General features: G+C 41.8%; 1 protein-coding gene across 1 annotated transcript in view; it reads left to right on the top strand.

The window, feature by feature from the left end:
* TTC31 (tetratricopeptide repeat domain 31) overlaps positions 1–24315 on the top strand; it is a 96041-nt gene that overhangs the window by 38163 nt on the left and 33563 nt on the right. The window contains exons 4-7 of the mRNA XM_063457504.1: positions 14020–14103; positions 16914–16988; positions 17293–17385; positions 19074–19166. Coding sequence (XP_063313574.1) covers positions 14020–14103; positions 16914–16988; positions 17293–17385; positions 19074–19166 — 345 coding nt within the window. The remainder of the gene's footprint in view (positions 1–14019; positions 14104–16913; positions 16989–17292; positions 17386–19073; positions 19167–24315) is intronic.

Genomic DNA, 24315 nt, shown 5'->3' with positions numbered 1-24315 from the left:
CTCCATTAATCCTTGTTCCTCTGTGAGTCTGGATCCCAGCGCTGCCAACCAATGTAGCGGAGAGCTGATTTCCCACAGCTATTCTCCACTTAAGATCCCAGTGAGGCTCAGGAACAAGTCAATAGTAAATCCACAAGTAGAGTTTCCAGCAGGCAAAGTAATACAGCAATATCCCACAGCACTCCCAATAACTGGACGACACACAGTTTCAGGAGCAGAACTGACAATCTTTTATTCCAGGGTTCCTTATAAAGCATGCTCCCATGCAAGGGAGGGATTCACATCAATTAGGACAGTAACCAATACAGTACTTGTCACCTCCCACACATCCCCTCCCCTCAGAGTGACTCATAATCCCCTTAACTCATACAGTATTTTACCCCAAACATGGATATACCCCTAAACCAACACATAATCTGAATATTAGGGTACCGCTAGGTAGCCCTGATCTGGGTGACTATTATATCCAAAATTCACCCAGATCGGACCAGTGGTTCGGTAGTTAGGTGGAGGGTGAAGTTTGACCGACCGCACATGAGGTGGTATCCGAAAAGGGTTCCATGTGTTTGGGCCCTGCGGTCGGTCTCCGTTCGGCAGAAAAAACATACACTTATATTCGCTATCCGCATTTCAATTCACCTAGATATTGGTTCCCTCGTTCGGTACTTTGTTTCTACCGAATGAGGATTCGTTAGGACTCTCCGTTCGGTAGTTACGGAGCTCTGGAGGTCACAGCGGTGTTCGGTTGTTTGAGTGTCCGATTTGAGTTCCAGACACTCGACGACCAAACACCGCTGAGATTTTCATGCGTAAGATGGCCGCCGCCACGTGTACGCATACCGAATGGCGGCCACCCAGATACAATCCTAACGAGCTTGTTAACCTGCGGTTAGAAAGAATTGCGAACCTTAATTGCCGACACACTTCTCTCTGGGGTGGTCCCTCAGTTCGGTAGTTTCCATATGCATATTGTACGGATGGAAACTACCGAATAACATATGATTAATACACAGAATTATAACAATAGGAAAATTAACTTAGGCATGATATACTGAATACAGTCACATAGGCATTGTAACGGCTACCCAGGTAGAGCGAGGGTATCTGCCGTTGAAGACGTCCTTTTCCCTGCAAGTTGCTGTGGAGAAGTAAAGCTGGTGTAATCCCATCCACGATATCCAGAGCGAGAGTCAGGTTCAGCTGTAACAGGAGCAAAATAATATTCCCAAATAATCCCCTTCCAAGAACGAGACGAGGCTACGTTTTGAAGGGTCAAGATGAACTGAGGACTGGAACACCCAGCCTGCTTTTTATTAGGATTCAGTACAGAAAGAACACACCCAGGGGGAGGCATAGAATCACCAATCAGGTACAGGGTACAACCCACACATCCCCTCCCCTCAGATAAACAGTTAACATAATTAAAACATACATTATTTTACCCCAGTTCTGAATGTACCCCAAAACCAGGGGGTACAGCTTTAAATCTTTTCATTCTTATCATTCAGGGGAACAATATATCTAAAAATCAGCCCATTCGGATGAACAGTTCGGGAGTTATGGGGCTTCAAAGTTCTGACCGACCGCACAGACCAACTAGCCGAAAATAGTTCCATACGTTTTGGCCTTGCGGTCGGTCTCCGTTCGCATGAACAAAAGATACGAAATTCTTGTCATCCATTCGAATCTCCGTGATCGCTAGAATCCTCATACCAAGTTAAGTATAACTACCGAACGGCCGGTCGTTCGGTAGTTTCCGTACGAAGTTCTGGGTGCATGGAGGTCTCAGCGGTGTTCGCCTGTTTGCGCGTCCGATTTTAGTTCCATGCGTTCACAGGCAAACACCGCTGTTCGTACACAAGTCCCAAAATGGCGGCCATCTATTCGGCACACAAAGGATTCGTATAAAATCATACAAACGGGTGTATTTTCTGGCAATGCAATGTATATGTGGATGGCTCCAGCTGTGTTCGGTTATTTCAATAGTCCAGGCATATAGCATAGTTCTGTTACAGGCATATTACAGGACAGGCTTACTGCATTCCGCTACAGTCCCATATACTGCTTTTTCTGCCTTCTATGGTTTAGATATTTTTTTTACAGAAGTATATCATTTGGTGTATATGTAACCTAGTCTGCATATAGCAGATTTAAAGACATACACACCATATACATTTGCTGCACTTTCTAGATTCATTCCCATCTATTCCACCCGCTACACTTTTTATAAAGTATTACATGGTTACTATTTTATTTATTTACTTTGTTTTAGTCTGTTTTTCGAGTACCTCTGTTATTGCACTCAAGCCATTACGGTTAGCTAGCTCCTGGAACACACACATCACATTCAAGGTGTTATTCTCTATGTATGTTTATCTGTGCCTGGAGATTGAGTTCAACACAGTTCCTGGCTCAATTATCTCCCAGGCACAGAGGAGGGATTATCTTGTTTTATGTGGGAGTGTCCTGGACCTGAGAGCCAATGTAATCATGTGTATGTTTTTACTGTAGTCTACTCTCACGGGGGGAGTGCCTCTTGCACGGGGAACTGCATATAAGGGCAGTTGTGGCGGACAATAAACAAATTCCTGCTTACCCTCAACATTATTATTTTATTATTTATATAGCGCCATCACATTCCGTAGCGCTGTACAATGGGACATAGTCTCATCTCATGTGTGAGGGGGGATGACTGTATCACTCTGGGGATTGCTATATCACTAAGCTCTTTTAAGAGCTGTTCCTGTTACTCTCTCTTAGAGGAGAGGTTCCCCCACTGGAAGCTGGATCCTGGTCTTGGGTCCAGGATGGGTGGAGGACAGCGAGAGCCCAGGCAAGCTGTCACGCTGGAAGTGGGGACTACAGTGCTGATGGTGTCTGGTGTGGTGCTTGTGGTACTTGGTAAGAATTAGGAAGCAGCGATTGGTGGAGGCACCCAGTTGGGGTGTCAGGTGGTCTGCCATAGTTGTGTTTGGTGAACATGGAGAACATGTTGTATAAGGTTAGATTCTCGCTGTATTATGTTGTGTTTGATGGAGAACATGTTGTATAAGGTTAGATTATCGATGTATTATGTTGTGTTTGATGGAGAACATGTTGTATAAGGTTAGATTATCGATGTATTATGTTGTGTTTGATGGAGAACATGTTGTATAAGGTTAGATTATCGATGTATTATGTTGTGTTTGATGGAGAACATGTTGTATAAGGTTAGATTCTCGATGTATTATGTTGGGTTTGATGGAGAACATGTTGTGTAAGGTTAGATTCTCTTTGTATTATGTTGTGTTTGATGGAGAACATGTTGTGTAAGGTTAGATTCTCTATCTATTATGTTGTGTTTGATGGAGAACATGTTGTATAAGGTTAGATTATCGATGTATTATGTTGTGTTTGATGGAGAACATGTTGTATAAGGTTAGATTCTCGATGTATTATGTTGTGTTTGATGGAGAACATGTTGTGTAAGGTTAGATTCTCTTTGTATTATGTTGTGTTTGATGGAGAACATGTTGTGTAAGGTTAGATTCTCTATCTATTATGTTGTGTTTGATGGAGAACATGTTGTGTAAGGTTAGATTCTCTTTGTATTATGTTGTGTTTGATGGAGAACATGTTGTATAAGGTTAGATTCTCGCTGTATTATGTTGTGTTTGATGGAGAACATGTTGTATAAGGTTAGATTCTCTTTGTATTATGTTGTGTTTGATGGAGAACATGTTGTATAAGGCAGCGGTTCCCAAAGTGTGGGTCGCGACCCACTGGTGGGTCGCAGGGCGATCCCCAGTGGGTCGCGCTGACCCACACATCCAGGGCCGCCGGGCAGTCAGGCAAGCAGACTGACACCAGGAGGGAGCCCGGCAGCTTGCCCTGTATACCGCCGGGCTCCCTCCAGTCAGTCTGCCAGCAGCTCCGGTCTGCAGCTCCGCCGGGTGCAGAGCTGAAGACCGTGTGATAGAAGTCTCGCGAGCTCCCAGAGCGTTACCATGGCAACACTCAGGGAGCTCGCAAGACTTTTATTACACTGTCTGCAGCTCTGCACCCGGCGGAGCTGCAGACCGGAGAGGTAACCCACCGGACCACCAGGGAGACACTGGACCACCAGGGATGTTTAAAGAAGGTAGGGCACAGAGCCCAAACAATGCCCCCCCACCCCAATGTAACCCCTTCTCTGTCTACCCCCCACCCCACTGTAACCCCTTCTCTGTCTACCCTCCCCACTGTAACCCCTTCTCTGCCTACCCCCACTGTAACCCCTTCTCTCCCTGCCCCCTCCCCCACTGTAACCCATTCTCTGCCTACCCCCACTGTAACCCCTTCTCTCCCTGCCCCCCTCCCCCCACTGTAACCCCTTCTCTGCCTACCCCCCCCATTGTAACCCCTTCTCTCCCTGCCCCTCTCCCCACACTGTAACCTTTTCTCCCCCTGCCCCCCACTGTCGCCTTTTCTCCCCCTGCCCCCCCCCACACTGTAACCCTTTCTCCCCCTGCCCACCCACTGTAACCCTTTCTCACACTGCCCCCCACACTGTTACCAGTACACACACTCCCTCCCACACTGTCACCCTCACCTCCTGTCTCTGCGTGTCCTTTTGTGTCACTGTGTGTGTGTATTTGTGTGTCTGTGTGTATCTGTGTACATGAGTGTCTGTGTGTGGGAAACTAAGTGTCATTGTGTGTATCGCTGTGTCAATGTGTGTATTTGTGTGTCTGTGTGTGTGTGTATACACTGCACACATACTCCATACAAAAACCATGCTTACATTGAAACACACATTGTGTATATGTATATTTTATAAACACAATATACACACACTGCATCCACTACACACACACACACACACACTGCAATCAAACGCAAACATTACATACAAACACACCCCTGCATTAAAACACTAAAATGATCTACAAACACCCCTTCATTCAAACACCAACACTACACACAAAAAGCACACCTGCATTTAAAGTCCTACACTACATATACAAACACCCCTGCATTCAGATGCAAACATTACAAACAAGTACACCACTACATTCCAATAGCAACAGTACATACAAATACACTCATACATGCACACATATACTTAATACAAAAACATGCTTACATTCAAACACTGCTCACAAATATAACCCTGCAATGATGTGCAAATGGTAGATCTCCATCTGGCATATTATTGTTGAAGTTCTCAGACAGATGGAGATCTACCTTTTGGCCACACTTTCACTAGATGGGGGCCCAGAAAACATACTTGCACCACGGTCCTCTCTACATTAGTTCCACCACTAGGATAATCAATGTGAGGTGCCTGGATGAAAGAGCAGGACAACAACATTTCTGATTCTGAGTCTGTGTCATGCCTTAACTATAATATCCTCTTACTTCCTGGTTCCACGGAGCTTAGCCACACCTCTTTATGACACGGTCTCCCTATTTAATCTGACCGCACCAGCTGATCGACGCTGGATTAATGAACTACGTTCCGTACTCACGAACCGGCTGCAACATCGTTGTGAAAGCCTGCTGTTACCGGACCGGACTGGAAGACTTCAAGTTCCCTTCACCTTCCTCATCTACGGCTAAAGCTGAACTCTCTCCATTCAGGATAACCGCCTCTGAGGAAATCTCGGGAACCAGTGTTCTATGTGCCGGAAGCTAAGTAAAACCTCTGTGATAAGCGTTACATCTCAAAGCTGTTATTTCCTGTCTCCAAAGTCCTTCGTTAAAGCCAACCCGTTACAGCTAACTTCAACTCATACTTTGTCTCAGTTAGCTGCATCTGTCTTACTTCAGTTAAAGTCTATGGAACAGCTATTGTAACTTCTTATCACCTAATTAATTAATACTACTAAAGGACTCTTGCTGCTTCAGTTATCGTTTACTACTTAAAGCTACAGTGCATATAATTGTGGACTTCAGTTATCGTTTACTACTTAAAGCTACAGTGCATATAATTGTGGACTTCAGTTATCGTTTACTACTTAAAGCTACAGTACCTGTAAATTGGAATTAAAGTCAATACCATTTACTTTCTATAATAAATATTCGAACTATAAGAAATCTGCAGTTGTGTTCCTTCATAACAAATGTTTAAACGTGACAGATTAATCCAGCCATTGTAATGGATCCAGCAGATTTCTATTCTACTATAATTACGCTGAATCAAAGAGTTAATGCACTAGCCCAAAGTGTGCAAGAACTGCAAGATACTAACGAAAGACTTTTCACCTATATCAGAGATTTACAAACTCATACTCCTCATACTACTCTGCACTCGGCTAGCGATCCTGCTGTGTGTAACCCTGAAAAGTTCTCTGGAGATCGTTCAAAATACAGGGAGTTCCTCAACACCTGCAAATTATTAATTGCTTTGAAACCTCGATCCTACCCTACAGAAAGAACTAAAGTTTGTTCGGTTATCTCCTTTCTAAGAGGTGAACCTATGTCATGGGCCCATTCCTTTCTGGAAAACGATGACCCCATCTTAGACTCACTGGATGAATTTTTTGAAGCCATGTCTCTCCTCTATGAAGATCCTAACAAACAAGCTACAGCTGATTTAACAATCAGAACACTACAGCAAAGAAATAGACCCGTTGAAGATTATATTGCTGAATTCAAAAGATGGGCTGTAGAAACGCAATGGAATGACATCACATTGCGCAACCAATTTCGAATTGGGTTATCTGAAGCTGTAAAAGACGAATTATCTAGAACAGAACTTCCTACTACTTTGAACGCTCTAATTCACTTATCAATCAGCATTGACAGAAGATTAAGAGAAAGAAAGGCAGAAAAAGCCCTTTTACATTCTAAAGACCGCAAACCTTTCACTCCTTCAAAAGCTCCAGAAAAGACTTCCTTACCAAGTGAACCTATGGAAATAGGGGTAATAAGAAGTCCTCTTACTCCTGCAGAGAAGAACCGAAGACGTCAATTAAACCTATGCATGTATTGTGCCTCTCAAGATCATCTGGTTTCTGATTGTCCCTTATTAAAACGGACAAAGGCCGGTAGACAAGCCTATACCTCTGCTATCTTCAGTGCACTCCCTTCAACATCGACCACTCCGTTCTCAACTGTATCCCTTGTATTACAGTGGGATAAGGTGAGAATTGTGACTGAAGCTCTCATCGATTCTGGTGCACATGGAGTATTCATCGATTCAACCTTTGTAACAAAGAATAAAATTCCTTGTGTTCAAAAAGCTAATTCTGTTCCTATTAAAGTGATTGACGGCTCCTTTATCTCCTCGGGACCGATTCTTCATGAAACCATCCCTCTAAAGGTAACCACAAATCACATACATACTGAATTTCTAGTATTTGATGTTATTCCGTCACCTCTCTATCCCGTTATAATAGGGATCAACTGGTTAAGGAACCACAACCCTCAAATTTCTTGGTCTCCTTTCTCTATCACCTTTAACTCACATTATTGTAAAGAAACATGTTTACAGCAAATTCCTATTCTTCAAATCTCTAAAGAACCAACCATACCTTCTTGTTATTCAGACTTTTCAGATGTCTTCAGTAAAAAAAAAGCTGAAACGCTCCCGCCTCATCGTCCCTACGATTGTCCTATAGACCTCATACCTGGTGCCCCAGTACCATTTGGGCACATCTACCCTCTCTCTGAGGCTGAATTACAAATTCTCAAAGACTATCTAGATGAAAATATACGGAAAGGGTTTATTAGACCCTCTAGTTCACCTGCTGCCTCAAGTATGTTTTTTGTAAGAAACAAAGACCAGACTATACGTCCTATCATTGACTACAGAGCTTTAAATAAAATAACAGTTAAAAATCGTTATCCTCTTCCTCTCATCAATGAACTGGTCGAACGATTGAAAACTGCTACCATCTATACAAAGCTTGACCTTCGCGGGGCATATAATCTCGTCAGGATAAAGGCTAATGATGAATGGAAAACTGCTTTCCGAACAAGATATGGCCTCTTTGAATATCTGGTGATGCCTTTTGGCCTTTGCAACGCCCCTGCAACTTTTCAACACTTCATAAATGATATCTTTAGAGACCTATTGGACGTCTGTGTCATAATTTATTTAGATGATATTCTCATATACTCCAACACTCCTGAGGAACATAGAAAACATGTCAGATGGGTGTTATCAAGACTCAGAACTCACAAATTATTCGCTAAACCTGAAAAATGCCTTTTTCACGTCAAAGAAATAACCTTCTTAGGTTATGTCATCTCCCCTCATTCAATAGGTATGGATAATGCAAAAGTCGATTGTATCATCAACTGGCCTGTTCCCTCTACAGTAAAAGAATTACAGCGATTTCTAGGGTTCGCCAATTTCTACAGAAAATTTATTAAAAACTACTCTGAGATTGCTCACCCCCTCAATCAACTTAACAGTAAAAAACATCCCTTCAATTGGAACGAAAAGGCTCAAACTGCCTTCACTGAATTAAAGAGAAAGTTTACAACAGCTCCTATTCTTCAACTTCCAAATCCTTCATATCTTTATGTCCTTGAAACGGATGCTTCGGAAATTGCAATTGGAGCTGTCCTCTCTCAACACAAAACTCCTCAAGAACCTCTTCATCCTGTCGCCTTCTTCTCACGATCATTATCTCCTGCTGAAAAGAATTATCCTACAGGAGAAAAAGAATTATTAAGTATCAAAGTGGCTTTAGAAACCTGGAGACACCTTCTTGAAGGCGCTCAGAACTCTTTGATCATTTATACTGACCATAAAAATCTTGAATATCTTCACTCCAATAAAACACTGTCTGCTCGACAAGTAAGATGGAATCTCTTTTTTTCCCGGTTCAACTTCCAAATCGTCTTTAGACCTGGGTCTAGAAACAAAAAGGCTGATGCCCTTTCCAGGATCCATAAAGACACTAAAATTTAACCTCCTTCGCCTAAAGTCATTGGAATCTTATCTTCTCTTATTGACGACATTAAAGATCTCAGTGAAGATGCTCTCGAACTTCCTAAATCAATTAAATTATCCAAGAAAGACGGTCTCTACTTTTTCAAAGACCGGATTTACGTACCTCCCTCCTTCAGAATTAAGGTACTCGAATTTATTCATGATTCTCCTCTGGCAGGTCATCCAGGTATAAAAAAGACCCTTGAATTGTCTAAAAGATACTATTGGTGGCCTCGTCAAGACCAAACTATTGAATCTTATGTCAAATCTTGTTCTGTATGCCAAAGATCAAAACATGTCCATCATCAACCATTTGGTCAATTATTGAATTTACCAATTCCTGAACGACCTTGGCAATCCATCTCTATGGATTTCTTGGTAGAATTACCTCCTTCTCATCATCATACCACCATTTTAGTGGTAGTAGACCGCTTCACGAAAATGTCTCATTTCATTCCTTTAAAGAAGTTACCCTCATCCTCTGAACTTTCGAAAACATTTCTTGACAACATAGTTAAACTTCACGGACTGCCAGACGAAATAATTTCAGACCGAGGAACTCAATTTACCTCCAAATTCTGGAATGCATTATGTGCCACTCTTCATATCCAACGTAAACTATCATCTGCATATCATCCTCAAACAGATGGACAAACTGAAAGAGTCAACCAATGCTTAGAACAATATCTACGATGTTATTGCTCTCACTTACAAGACGATTGGATAACTTGGTTACCTATGGCAGAATTCGCATACAATAACTCATTTCATACCAGCAGTAAAATGACTCCATTTCTATCCAATTATGGATTTCATCCTTCCTCATTTCCTGCTCAGACAGTTTCTTCATCTAATCTCTCCGATTCGAATCAAATCTCTCATATGTCCTCTTTATTTAAGAAATTGCATGAGAATCTTGAATTGGCCTCCTCCACTCAAAAGAAGTTTTTTGATACAAAAAGACAACCTTCACCTTCTTATCAAATCGGTGATCTTGTCTGGCTTTCCTCAAAGAACATTTCTACAAACCGTCCATCAAAGAAGTTAAGTTCTCTTTTTCTTGGTCCTTTTCCAATACTATCGGTTATCAACCGTAATGTTGTTAAATTGAAACTTCCACCATCTTTAAAGCTACATCCTGTTTTTCATGTGTCCTTGTTGAAGCCTCATCATCCTGACCCTTTCCAAAGAAATGTCACTACTTCTCCTGATCCCATATTGGTCCAGGGTGAAGAAGAATACGAGATTCAAAGTATACTGGATTCAAGGATCCATCGTGGCTCCTTACAATACCTCATCAGATGGAAAGGATATGGAGTTGATGAAGATACATGGGAAAACTCCTCTGACGTTCATGCTGACAAATTAATTTCCAAGTTTCACAAACGTTACCCTTCTAAGCCAAGTCAATAGCACCCAGAGGTTGCTCATTAAGGAGGGGATACTGTCATGCCTTAACTATAATATCCTCTTACTTCCTGGTTCCACGGAGCTTAGCCACACCTCTTTATGACACGGTCTCCCTATTTAATCTGACCGCACCAGCTGATCGACGCTGGATTAATGAACTACGTTCCGTACTCACGAACCGGCTGCAACATCGTTGTGAAAGCCTGCTGTTACCGGACCGGACTGGAAGACTTCAAGTTCCCTTCACCTTTCCTCATCCACGGCTAAAGCTGAACTCTATCCATACAGGATAAACCGCCTCTGAGGAAATCTCGGGAACCAGTGTTCTATGTGCCGGAAGCTAAGTAAAACCTCTGTGATAAGCGTTGCATCTCAAAGCTGTTATTTCCTGTCTCCAAAGTCCTTCGTTAAAGCCAACCCGTTACAGCTAACTTCAACTCATACTTTGTCTCAGTTAGCTGCATCTGTCTTACTTCAGTTAAAGTCTATGGAACAGCTATTGTAACTTCTTATCACCTAATTAATTAATACTACTAAAGGACTCTTGCTGCTTCAGTTATCGTTTACTACTTAAAGCTACAGTGCATATAATTGTGGACTTCAGTTATCGTTTACTACTTAAAGCTACAGTGCATATAATTGTGGACTTCAGTTATCGTTTACTACTTAAAGCTACAGTGCATATAATTGTGGACTTCAGTTATCGTTTACTACTTAAAGCTACAGTGCATATAATTGTGGACTTCAGTTATCGTTTACTACTTAAAGCTACAGTGCGTATAATTGTGGACTTCAGTTATCGTTTATTACTTAAAGCTACAGTACCTGTAAATTGGAATTAAAGTCAATACCATTTACTTTCTATAATAAATATTCGAACTATAAGAAATCTGCAGTTGTGTTCCTTCATAACAAATGTTTAAACGTGACAGTCTGTGAGTAAGCAGTTGTATGTCTCTAAAACTGATTGCCATGATGTGTAAAGTTTCTGCCTCTAAAACTGCCATGTTATGCCAATTTTATGCATCCAAAGCTGATTGCCATGTTATGCCAATTTTATGCATCCAAAGCTGATTGCCATGTTATGCCAATTTTATGCATCTAAAGCGGATTGCTATGGTGTTCACTTTTTAAAATATGCATTAAAAAAGCAAGTGGGTCTCGAAAAATTACCATTTTGAAAAGTGGGTCTCGGCCCATAAAAGTTTGGGAAGCCCTGGTATAAGGTTAGATTCTCTTTGTATTATGTTGTGTTTGATGGAGAACATGTTGTATAAGGTTAGATTCTCGCTGTATTATGTTGTGTTTGATGGAGAACATGTTGTATAAGGTTAGATTATCGATGTATTATGTTGTGTTTGATGGAGAACATGTTGTATAAGGTTAGATTATCGATGTATTATGTTGTGTTTGATGGAGAACATGTTGTATAAGGTTAGATTCTCTTTGTATTATGTTGTGTTTGATGGAGAACATGTTGTATAAGGTTAGATTCTCGATGTATTATGTTGTGTTTGATGGAGAACATGTTGTATAAGGTTAGATTATCGATGTATTATGTTGTGTTTGATGGAGAACATGTTGTATAAGGTTAGATTCTCGCTGTATTATGTTGTGTTTGATGGAGAACATGTTGTATAAGGTTAGATTCTCGCTGTATTATGTTGTGTTTGATGGAGAACACGTTGTATAAGGTTAGATTATCGATGTATTATGTTGTGTTTGATGGAGAACATGTTGTATAAGGTTAGATTCTCGCTGTATTATGTTGTGTTTGATGGAGAACATGTATAAGGTTAGATTATCGATGTATTATGTTGTGTTTGATGGAGAACATGTTGTATAAGGTCAGATTATCGATGTATTATGTTGTGTTTGATGGAGAACATGTTGTATAAGGTTAGATTATCGATGTATTATGTTGTGTTTGATGGAGAACATGTTGTATAAGGTTAGATTCTCTTTGTATTATGTTGTGTTTGATGGAGAACATGTTGTATAAGGTTAGATTCTCGATGTATTATGTTGTGTTTGATGGAGAACATGTTGTATACGGTTAGATTCTCGATGTATTATGTTGTGTTTGATGGAGAACATGTTGTATAAGGTTAGATTCTCGCTGTTTTATGTTTTGTTTGATGGAGAACATGTTGTATAAGGTTAGATTCTCGCTGTATTATGTTGTGTTTGATGGAGAACATGTTGTATAAGGTTAGATTATCGATGTATTATGTTGTGTTTGATGGAGAACATGTTGTATAAGGTTAGATTCTCGCTTTATTATGTTGTGTTTGATGGAGAACATGTTGTATAAGGTTAGATTATCGATGTATTATGTTGTGTTTGATGGAGAACATGTTGTATAAGGTTAGATTATCGATGTATTATGTTGTGTTTGATGGAGAACATGTTGTATAAGGTTAGATTCTCTTTGTATTATGTTGTGTTTGATGGAGAACATGTTGTATAAGGTTAGATTCTCGATGTATTATGTTGTGTTTGATGGAGAACATGTTGTATAAGGTTAGATTATCGATGTATTATGTTGTGTTTGATGGAGAACATGTTGTATAAGGTTAGATTCTCGATGTATTATGTTGTGTTTGATGGAGAACATGTTGTATAAGGTTAGATTCTCGCTGTATTATGTTGTGTTTGATGGAGAACATGTTGTATAAGGTTAGATTCTCGATGTATTATGTTGTGTTTGATGGAGAACATGTTGTATAAGGTTAGATTCTCGCTGTATTATGTTGTGTTTGATGGAGAACATGTTGTATAAGGTTAGATTCTCGCTGTATTATGTTGTGTTTGATGGAGAACATGTTGTATAAGGTTAGATTCTCGCTGTATTATGTTGTGTTTGATGGAGAACACGTTGTATAAGGTTAGATTATCGATGTATTATGTTGTGTTTGATGGAGAACATGTTGTATAAGGTTAGATTCTCGCTGTATTATGTTGTGTTTGATGGAGAACATGTATAAGGTTAGATTATCGATGTATTATGTTGTGTTTGATGGAGAACATGTTGTATAAGGTCAGATTATCGATGTATTATGTTGTGTTTGATGGAGAACATGTTGTATAAGGTTAGATTATCGATGTATTATGTTGTGTTTGATGGAGAACATGTTGTATAAGGTTAGATTCTCTTTGTATTATGTTGTGTTTGATGGAGAACATGTTGTATAAGGTTAGATTCTCGATGTATTATGTTGTGTTTGATGGAGAACATGTTGTATACGGTGAGATTCTCGATGTATTATGTTGTGTTTGATGGAGAACATGTTGTATAAGGTTAGATTCTCGCTGTTTTATGTTTTGTTTGATGGAGAACATGTTGTATAAGGTTAGATTCTCGCTGTATTATGTTGTGTTTGATGGAGAACATGTTGTATAAGGTTAGATTATCGATGTATTATGTTGTGTTTGATGGAGAACATGTTGTATAAGGTTAGATTATCGATGTATTATGTTGTGTTTGATGGAGAACATGTTGTATAAGGTTAGATTCTCGATGTATTATGTTGTGTTTGATGGAGAACATGTTGTATAAGGTTAGATTCTCGATGTATTATGTTGTGTTTGATGGAGAACATGTTGTATAAGGTTAGATTCTCGATGTATTATGTTGTGTTTGATGGAGAACATGTTGTGTAAGGTTAGATTCTCTATGTATTATGTTGTGCTGTCTCACTCAGGAGGCCGACCGGAACGCAGAGGAGCTGTTAGAACAGGAGAAGAAAGAGAAGGAGAAAGTAAATAAGAAGAGGCTGAAAAAGAAGGTACTCTAATATGTCCAGCGTCCAGCTAAAGCGCTCCGCAAAGGGCTCTGCTAATATGTCCAGCTAAAGCGCTCCGCAAAGGGCTCTGCTAATATATCCAGCGTCCAGATAAAGCGCTCCGCAAAGGGCTCTGCTAACTTGTACTATGTCAACCTAAAGCGCTCTGCTAATGTATTCTATATCCGGCTGAGGGGTTATGTTGATGTGTTCTATATCCGGCTGAGGGGTTTTGTTATTGTATTCTATATCCGGCTGAGGGGTTTTGTTATTGTATTCTATATCCGGCTGAGGGGTTTTGTTGTTGTGTTCTATATCCGGCTGAGGGGTTTTGTTGATGTATTCTATATCCGGCTGAGGGGTTATGTTGATGTGTTCTATATCCGGCTGAGGGGTTATGTTGATGTGTTCTATATCCGGCTGAGGGGTTTTGTCGATGTATTCTATATCCGGCTGAGGGGTTTTGTTGATGTATTCTATATCCGGCTGAGGGGTTATGTTGATGTGTTCTATATCCGGCTGAGGGGTTTTGTCGATGTATTCTATATCCGGCTGAGGGGTTTTGTTGATGTATTCTATATCCGGCTGAGGGGTTTTGTTGATGTATTCTATATCCGGCTGAGGGGTTTTGTTGATGTATTCTATATCCGGCTGAGGGGTTTTGTCGATGTATTCTATATCCGGCTGAGGGGTTTTGTTGATGTATTCTATATCCGGCTGAGGGGTTTTGTTATTGTATTCTATATCCGGCTGAGGGGTTTTGTTGATGTATTCTATATCCGGCTGAGGGGTTTTGTTGATGTGTTCTATATCCGGCTGAGGGGTTTTGTTGATGTATTCTATATCCGGCTGAGGGGTTTTGTTATTGTATTCTATATCCGGCTGAGGGGTTATGTTGATGTGTTCTATATCCGGCTGAGGGGTTTTGTTGATGTGTTCTATATCCGACTGAGGGGTTTTGTTGATGTGTTCTATATCCGGCTGAGGGGTTTTGTTGATGTATTCTATATCCGGCTGAGGGGTTTTGTTGATGTGTTCTATATCCGGCTGAGGGGTTATGTTGATGTGTTCTATATCCGGCTGAGGGGTTTTGTTGATGTATTCTATATCCGGCTGAGGGGTTTTGTTGATGTATTCTATATCCGGCTGAGGGGTTTTGTTGATGTGTTCTATAGCCGGCTGAGGGGTTTTGTTGATGTGTTCTATATCCGGCTGAGGGGTTTTGTTGATGTGTTCTATAGCCGGCTGAGGGGTTTTGTTGATGTATTCTATATCCGGCTGAGGGGTTTTGTTGATGTATTCTATATCCGGCTGAGGGGTTTTGTTGATGTGTTATATAGCCGGCTGAGGGGTTTTGTTGATGTGTTCTATATCCGGCTGAGGGGTTTTGTTGATGTATTCTATATCCGGCTGAGGGGTTTTGTTGATGTATTCTATATCCGGCTGAGGGGTTTTGTTGATGTGTTCTATAGCCGGCTGAGGGGTTTTGTTGATGTATTCTATATCCGGCTGAGGGGTTTTGTTGATGTATTCTATATCCGGCTGAGGGGTTTTGTTGATGTGTTCTATAGCCGGCTGAGGGGTTTTGTTGATGTGTTCTATATCCGGCTGAGGGGTTTTGTTGATGTATTCTATATCCGGCTGAGGGGTTTTGTTGATGTATTCTATATCCGGCTGAGGGGTTTTGTTGATGTGTTCTATATCCGGCTGAGGGGTTTTGTTGATGTATTCTATATCCGGCTGAGGGGTTTTGTTGATGTATTCTATATCCGGCTGAGGGGTTTTGTTGATGTATTCTATATCCGGCTGAGGGGTTTTGTTGATGTATTCTATATCCGGCTGAGGGGTTTTGTTGATGTGTTCTATATCCGGCTGAGGGGTTTTGTTGATGTGTTCTATATCCGGCTGAGGGGTTTTGTTGATGTGTTCTATATCCGGCTGAGGGGTTTTGTTGATGTGTTCTATATCCGGCTGAGGGGTTTTGTTGATGTATTCTATATCCGGCTGAGGGGTTTTGTTGATGTGTTCTATATCCGGCTGAGGGGTTTTGTTGATGTATTCTATATCCGGCTGAGGGGTTTTGTTGTGTTCTATATCCGGCTGAGGGGTTTTGTTGATGTGTTCTATATCCGGCTGAGGGGTTTTGTTGATGTGTTCTATATCCGGCTGAGGGGTTTTGTTGATGTGTTCTATATCCGGCTGAGGGGTTTTGTTGATGTATTCTATATCCGGCTGAGGGGTTTTGTTGATGTGTTCTATATCCGGCTGAGGGGTTTTGTTGATGTGTTCTATATTCGGCTGAGGGGTTTTGTTGATGTGTTCTATATCCGGCTGAGGGGTTTTGTTGATGTATTCTATATCCGGCTGAGGGGTTTTGTTGATGTGTTCTATATCCGGCTGAGGGGTTTTGTTGATGTGTTCTATATCCGGCTGAGAGGTTTTGTTGATGTGTTCTATATCCGGCTGAGGGGTTTTGTTGATGTGTTCTATATCCGGCTGAGGGGTTTTGTTGTTGTATTCTATATCCGGCTGAGGGGTTTTGTTGATGTGTTCTATATCCGGCTGAGGGGTTTTGTTGATGTGTTCTATATCCGGCTGAGGGGTTTTGTTGATGTGTTCTATATCCGGCTGAGGGGTTTTGTTGATGTGTTCTATATCCGGCTGAGGGGTTTTGTTGATGTGTTCTATATCCGGCTGAAGGGCTCTAAGTTAATTATTCTTAGAATTAAAGCTCTTACATGTTCTTCAGCGCAGTACAATTTGGAGTAAAATGTATATCTAGCCAGCGTAGTAATCTGTCACTTTATGTTTAGAGACAGAAAGATCGCAAGCGTCAACAGAAACTTGATGCGTCAAAGGACAAGAACAAGTGCTTCGTTAAAGATGAGGTGAGTACAGAGATGTTGATAAATAGGAGATGAATTGGGCTATAGTGATCTAGAATATGGCTATCTAGCAATCTAACACTGCTACTTCTAAATCTGTTACTCTGGGAAAAAATCCTGCACTCTTGGTGGGTCTAGCAGACTGGAATATCCGCCAGTGCTCAAAAACACACACTATTGTCCGTAAATGAGAACAGGATCCAGAATGTTTCATACAGTGGATGGAGAAAGCTGATCTATTTTGTGGCTGCACGGGGGACGTGGCATGTTCTTTTTAAATATCGTAATTCTTCTCTTAACCCTTTAGATGCCAGATGCCAATTTCACCTCTATGGCCTCGAATACTGGGTCAGCAGATGTGGAATCCGTTAAGGAAAGCCTCCACCAAACAGACAGAGATGTGAGTGGTCCGGTAAATTAATATTAAAACCAAATATCAAGATATGATTTTATTTTTTTGTAAAAGATTGAAACCAAGAATGAAATGCCAAAATGTTTCCACATCAAGGGATACGAAATATGGTGACATATCTTCCCTATCTGAGTCTATTCTATGTCTGTACAATTATCCATCATGTTGTCCTGTTACTGTCACATGGCAAGCCTGATTCCCTACCACATCTGTGCTTACACCATTCGGATAGATAGTCTGCATAGTGAGAGCGTATTGCCCTCGATTTCATCATTGAATGCTTTTACCAGCGAAGGTCCTAGTCCATAATCATTTCATTATATTGTTATCATTTAGCCGCTTTAGGGACTAAACTTTGTTGGGCACAAAGGGAGTTCATGTTCTTTATTCATCTTGAATACTTCCTCTTGAGTAGAATATACAGATTTTTTAAAATACCTCCACTTGGTAGCCCCCTAAAATCCTGCCTTTCAGATAGATTTATTGGAAAAAAGTCTGTTTCAAGGTTAAACCGTCACAAGGTGTTGTCGGTGCTTTGAGATCGTTCTATTTGGCACGAAGGAGCAATTAACCTGCTTGTCGTCTTCAGAAAGTGATTCTGACTGCCAGTATCTCTGCTAGCCAATATCAACTCCAATGACCTGATGCACTATGGGTACATAAAATCACTGACTAAGACTTCCATAACACAGCAATTTCCTTACCAATAGATTGTAGAAGAAAAGATAATAAATCTGGGACTTAGGAACCAATGCCCTACCAACCCATATAAAAACACATTATGAACTGTCAAGCTTTGAAAACTGCAAACTATATTTTAGATTGAAAAGTTATCTAAAAAATAAATAAAACTGATATATTCACACAAAAAAAGTGCTTCCATTAGTGTCCCACACCTTTGAAGAGAGCACATGATTTTAGAGGTGGTGCTAGCTAGTAAAAGGGAATGGGTGTTTCTGGAAGTATGTGCTTTGTTTCTATTGCCTGGTTGTATAAGGTATTAGCAGTAGAAAGAGGGAAGTGCTCATGCCATTGTACAGAACACTGGTGAGACCTCACTTGGAGTACTGTACACAGTACTGGAGACCATATCTTCAGAAGGATATGGATACCTTAGAGAGAGTTCAAAGAAGGGCTACTAAACTGGTTCATGGATTGCAGGATAAAACTTACCAGGAAAGGTTAAAGGATCTTAACATGTATAGCTTGGAGGAAAGACGAGACAGGGGGGATATGATAGAAACATTTAAATACATAAAGGGAATCAACACCGTAAAGGAGGAGACTATATTTAAAAGAAGAGAAACTACCACAACAAGAGGACATAGTCTTAAATTAGAGGGACAAAGGTTTAAAAATAATATCAGGAAGTATTACTTTACTGAGAGGGTAGTGGATGCATGGAATAGCCTTCCAGCTGAAGTTGTAGAGGTTAACACAGTAAAGGAGTTTAAGCATGCGTGGGATAGGCATAAGGCTATCCTAACTATAAGATAAGGCCAGGGACTAATGAAAGTATTTATAAAACTGGGCAGACTAGATGGGCCGAATGGTTCTTATCTGCAGTCTCACTCTGTTTGTGTTACCTTCATAGGTAAAAGGCACATGTTTTAGGCTGGTGGAGAACAAGGTAGGTTCTTTTTAAATATATCTGCAAATCTCTCTTAATCCTTTAGATGCCAGATGACAATCAACGCTATGTGGCCTCCAAGACTGAGTCAGTAGATCTGGAATCTGTTAAAGAAAACCTCAGCAAATCTGACACAGAAGTGAGTGGTTCTGCACCAACGCCACCACCCTTTCTTCCATAATTCAGCTCTACTCCTCCTTTCCACATTACTTCCCTGTCCTCTTCTTCCCCCCAAGGAGTCTCATTACTCCCTGCCCTCTTCTTCCCCCCAAGGAGTCTCATTACTCCCTGCCCTCTTCTTCCCCCCAAGGAGTCTCATTACTCTCCTTTCCCTCCCCCAGGAATCTCATTACTCTCCTTTCCCTCCCCCAGGAATCTCATTACTCTCCTTTCCCTCCCCCAGGAATCTCATTACTCTCCTTTCCCTCCCCCAGGAATCTCATTACTCTCCTTTCCCTCCCCCAGGAATCTCATTACTCTCCTTTCCCTCCCCCAGGAATCTCATTACTCTCCTTTCCCTCCCCCAGGAATCTCATTACTCTCCTTTCCCTCCCCCAGGAATCTCATTACTCTCCTTTCCCTCCCCCAGGAATCTCATTACTCTCCTTTCCCTCAGTGGTGTCTCCAGGATTCATACTTAAGGGGCCAGGGACAAAAGTAGGGGGACAGGTTTAAAACGCGTGTGTGTCTGTGTGTGTGTGTGTATATATATATATATATATATACATATATATATATATATATATATATATATATGTGTGTGTGTGTGTCTGTGTGTGTGTATATATATATATATGTGTGTGTGTCTGTGTGTGTGTATATATATATATATATATATATGGAAGGCAGGGCCTGAAGTTGTGGGAGGGGCTTGAGTCCCCTTCTTAAGGAGCTCCAGCCCTTCACCTGCTACCGGCTCAGGTCTTGAGATTTTGCATAACCGCACATCCGGTCCGTGCGAATCTCCTCTGTTACAGGCTGATCTCCGTGGAATCTCTTACCTGATCCTGTTGCTCCGTGTCAGCTTGCTAGAGCTTCCCTGTCGCCCAGGCGTTCCCGCATTCTGCTTACCCAGTAAGCGTTCGGCGGCTGGTTCCGTTTTTCATCAAAACCGTAAGTCACGGCTGCCGTCGGGCGGCTGTCGTGGTCGATCCGCGTCATCCTGGGATACCACTATCCAAGTACGGAAGCTTACCGTTACGTCACATAGTTCGAAATTTTGGCGGGAATTCTTGCATGTACGCTGGGCAATTCGTTTCTATGCCGGATTTCGTTTAAATCATATCACATTATTCAAACTTATATTCCGTTTACATTGATTTTGTGCTCATAGGATAAAAATACTATTTTCCAATTTCTTTTACAATACATTTGGAAATTCATGTTGCACTCTAGCTGGGTTATGTCGGCCCCTTGTGGGCAATCGTTATTACTACATATCATACGAATTACATATTGTACAATTTTAATCACTTTGTGTTACATGTTTTATATCAGGTTAAATCCGACTATAATGACTAGCCTTTACACCGGCATTCTGCCAAATAATCTGTGTTCTAGGCACTACAAGCAGTCAAGATGAGTTTTTTTTTATTTTATATGTGATACATTGAATTTTTAAAAACACCTAAAGTTTAGCATGTCAGTTTTTCTTATTTAACTAGCTACTGCAGATTTTTCATAGCCGTTATTCTTACGTGTTATTTCTACATTTATAGGCTAGTCCATCCAAGCAGCAGTTTTGTGTTTTGGTTCAAAGTTCCAATTTAGGATTTTGCTACCTGGTAGGTATCTTGGGTAAAGGAGGGATTTTAGGTACATAGCAATAATCATTTAATAGTTATTAAATTTAAATTTATTTATAAACTCACTATTTTGTAGGACCTACAGTTTACCTGTATTACCTTACCCGACCAATACTCGTCTCAACAGGTACGTCCCTTTGCTTCGATTCAACACGTTTCCCTTCCCCGTCTATGTCATAGGCTAGTTATTCACTGGCACTAAAAGCATAGGAGCCGCTAGGTACGTTCTTCGTGGCCTTCTACGCCTTACGTTAGTGGTCCAGCGAGGCCAACACCCATCCTCAAACGGAGGTACGACATCCCCTCGGGCCAAATCATAGTTAGCCGCCTCGCACGGTTGCATAGAGAGGGCCTCACCTGTCACTCCCATTCTGTCTTTTTCTGGTTATTGTCACAGAGGGGCCAACTTCCCGCCATAATGTCAATGGCCTCATACTCCAATCGGGCCAAATCATAGATAGAGCCTCTCACAGCCGCTTGGCAACTAGTAGGGCCTCACCTGTCACCTATCGTCTTAATTGTTTCGCCACTTGGCACTAGTTAAAACAGCCAGTGAAAAGATTTTACACTAGGTAAAACTTCTACAATTTATTTTTTAGCATGTCACAACTACCAGAAGGCGGGGAAGATTTGTCTATCCCTAGCACACCTGCTAGATCGGTCACTCCATCTCAAGGAGTCGACAATGCAAGTCCTGCATCGCTCCGCTCCTGGACGGTTCCTCGGATCACTGCCGAATTGAGGAGAAGGAACATACCATACCCAGCTACGGCCAGGAAAGCCGAATTATATAGACTTTTAAACACGCAAACCGATAATGCGGGGGCTGGTGAAGGGTCTAGTAGCGGTCAGCCTTCTGACCTGCATACTATATTATCCTCGGTCTTGACCTCTTTGTGTCCATTTTATCCAGTTTATCAGTAATACGACCTAGAGAGCCGACAGCAGTCGCAAACGGCTCTGGGAAATAGTGACACGGCGGTTGTCCCCAGCACTTCTACTGGTAATATTCCGGCGGGTATTAAAAATCCGCATGTTATTAACCCAGCACATATGGTGCCTGCTAACTTGAGAAAGGACATCTTGGAGGGGAAAGAGGTGAATTTGGTATCACTTCTCATTGCCTCCCAAGATGTCCTGGAAAATAAAACGTATGCTTACGGTGACATATCAGTGGTTCTTAAATCTAGGGACCCCAGACTAAACCATAAGCTGTCTATTCCGGAATTTGTTCTGGCTTTTGGAACCTACAGGGATGTTGTTTGCTCAGTGCATCCCCATAGGAGGGAGGAATTGGATCTGTACCTACACAAGCTGGTGGATTTGGGGCATAAGTACGGTGGTACGGCATTCTATGACTACCACCGTGCTTTCACCGCAAAGGCGTCGGCGGCTCTGTCCCAGTTTAGCTTTCAAGTTGACTGGAGTATGCTGGATACGGAGCTTTTTTGTCGTCACTTTGCGGGCCTCAAGACACCAGCTTGTGCCATTTGTGCCTCTAATTCACACACGGCTAATTTATGCCCCAATTCCCCAGAGGTAAATAATTTTTACCTCCCTCCCAATGTGCCACCGACTGGTAGACCAGCCAAGGTCCTTAAAGATAAATTGGGCCGCGATATAATCTTTTTGGGGAAGTCGCAAATTTGCAATAATTTTAATACAGGCACGTGCGGGTTCAGTGCATGTAGGCTGCTTCATGTGTGTTCCTTATGTTTCCGTGCCCACTCTAAAGCAATGTGCCCAAATAAACTATACCCCAAGCAGTATTTATCGTCTATTGATGTCTCACTACTGAGAAAATTATTACGTGATCATCCATCCCAACACTTAGTGGAATTTTTGGTGTCAGGTTTCACGGCGGGTTTTCACACGGGTATCATCCACATGCCTACTGGGGTCTTAGAATGCAAGAACTTGCAAACAGCCATGGCAGATCCTGACGCTATTGACCGACTGATACAGAAAGAGGTTGACCAAGGGTTTGTAATTGGGCCCTTTGATACTCCACCTTTTGCGGTATGGAGAACTAACGCCATAGGTCTGGTCACTGGTAAGTCCTCAAACAAGCAAAGGTTGATTCTTGACCTCTCTGCTCCCCATGCATCGGCCACACCAAGTCTAAACTCACTTATTCCGTCTGAGGAGTTTTCACTGCAATACGCTACTATAGACAATGCCATCACGGCCATCCTCTCAGCAGGAATAGGCGCTTGGCTTAGTAAGACGGACATAGTGAATGCGTTTAAACTACTCCCAATACATCCATCCCTGTGGCATCTACATGGTGTTAAATGGCGAGAGCCTTTGGTTCTAAGAGCAGCCCACGTATTTTCGATATGTTTGCTGAGACGTTGTGTTGGATATTACTTAACACCTGTAGATGCCCCACTATTATTCACTATCTGGATGACTCTCCATAGAAAGCAACCTCTTACCTCCCAGTAGTCTGCAGGCTACAACACGCCTTTTTACACAGCTAGGAGTCCCGATTTCACCGACTAAGACAGAAGGTCCCGACACAGTCATCAATTTCCTGGGGGTGGTGCTGGATTCCTGGGGGTGGTGCTGGCCAGCCTGACTGCCCGCCGGGTGTAAGCAGGGCCAGCCTCGGGGGGCCCGGAGGTGGCCGGCTTCAGGGCCCCCCAGGAGAAGAGGCTGGCCCAGAGCGTACATACAGGGTCGCAGGGCCCTGGTGGGCCGGGCCCGGTCGCAGCCGCGACCCCTGCGACCCTGGTATGTACGCCACTGGCTCCATGGCAATTGTACTGTGTGAGTAGGATCTGCGCGCTATTCGGTAGTTTTGTGCGTGCAGATCCCAGCTATCTGGGGATAGGTGAAATGTCTGTGTGTTATGTGTAAATGTGACTTTATGTATTTTAAAGTGTTTTATGTTGTTTTGCAACCATGTGGTTAATGGAGTCTGCCTCTAGTCCTGGATAATTGGATTACTTCTCCAATTAACTCCAGGGCAGAAGGGAGGAAACCAGGGTGCATTGTGGGGATGTTTTTCTGCCAGCCAGAAAGGAACAAAAGATACTTTTAGTAACTTTTGAACCCCTGGTCGGATTCATGCCATTTTTTAATATGTTGTTCCCCTGAATGGATTGATTGTGGATATGTATTTTTATGTGAATGTGATGTATGGTTTTAAAGTTATGAAAGTTGTGTAAAAGTATATTCTACACTGTATGCATAATGGGATTATGTGTCACACTAAGGGGAGGGGATGTGTGGGATGTAACATCTATGTCATTATGCCTCCCCCTGGGTGTGGCCTGTATGTGTACAATTGTAATAAAAGCCAGGCTGGATGAGCCAGTCCAGAGTTCCTGTTTTACCCTCAAAGTGATGTGTCGTCTCATTATTGGGGGGAAGGATTTATTGCATGCTGTTCCAGTTGACTGCTAGGAGTACAAGCCTATTCGTATGGTTCCTATTCAATGGTCTACAGCATTCATACGCTTGGGAGGATTTAAAGGT

The sequence above is a fragment of the Pelobates fuscus genome, chromosome 6 (assembly GCF_036172605.1).
Source record: "Pelobates fuscus isolate aPelFus1 chromosome 6, aPelFus1.pri, whole genome shotgun sequence".
NCBI lineage: Eukaryota > Metazoa > Chordata > Amphibia > Anura > Pelobatidae > Pelobates > Pelobates fuscus.
Note: the sequence above shows the minus strand (reverse complement) of the source record. Positions and strands in the feature narration are given on the sequence as shown.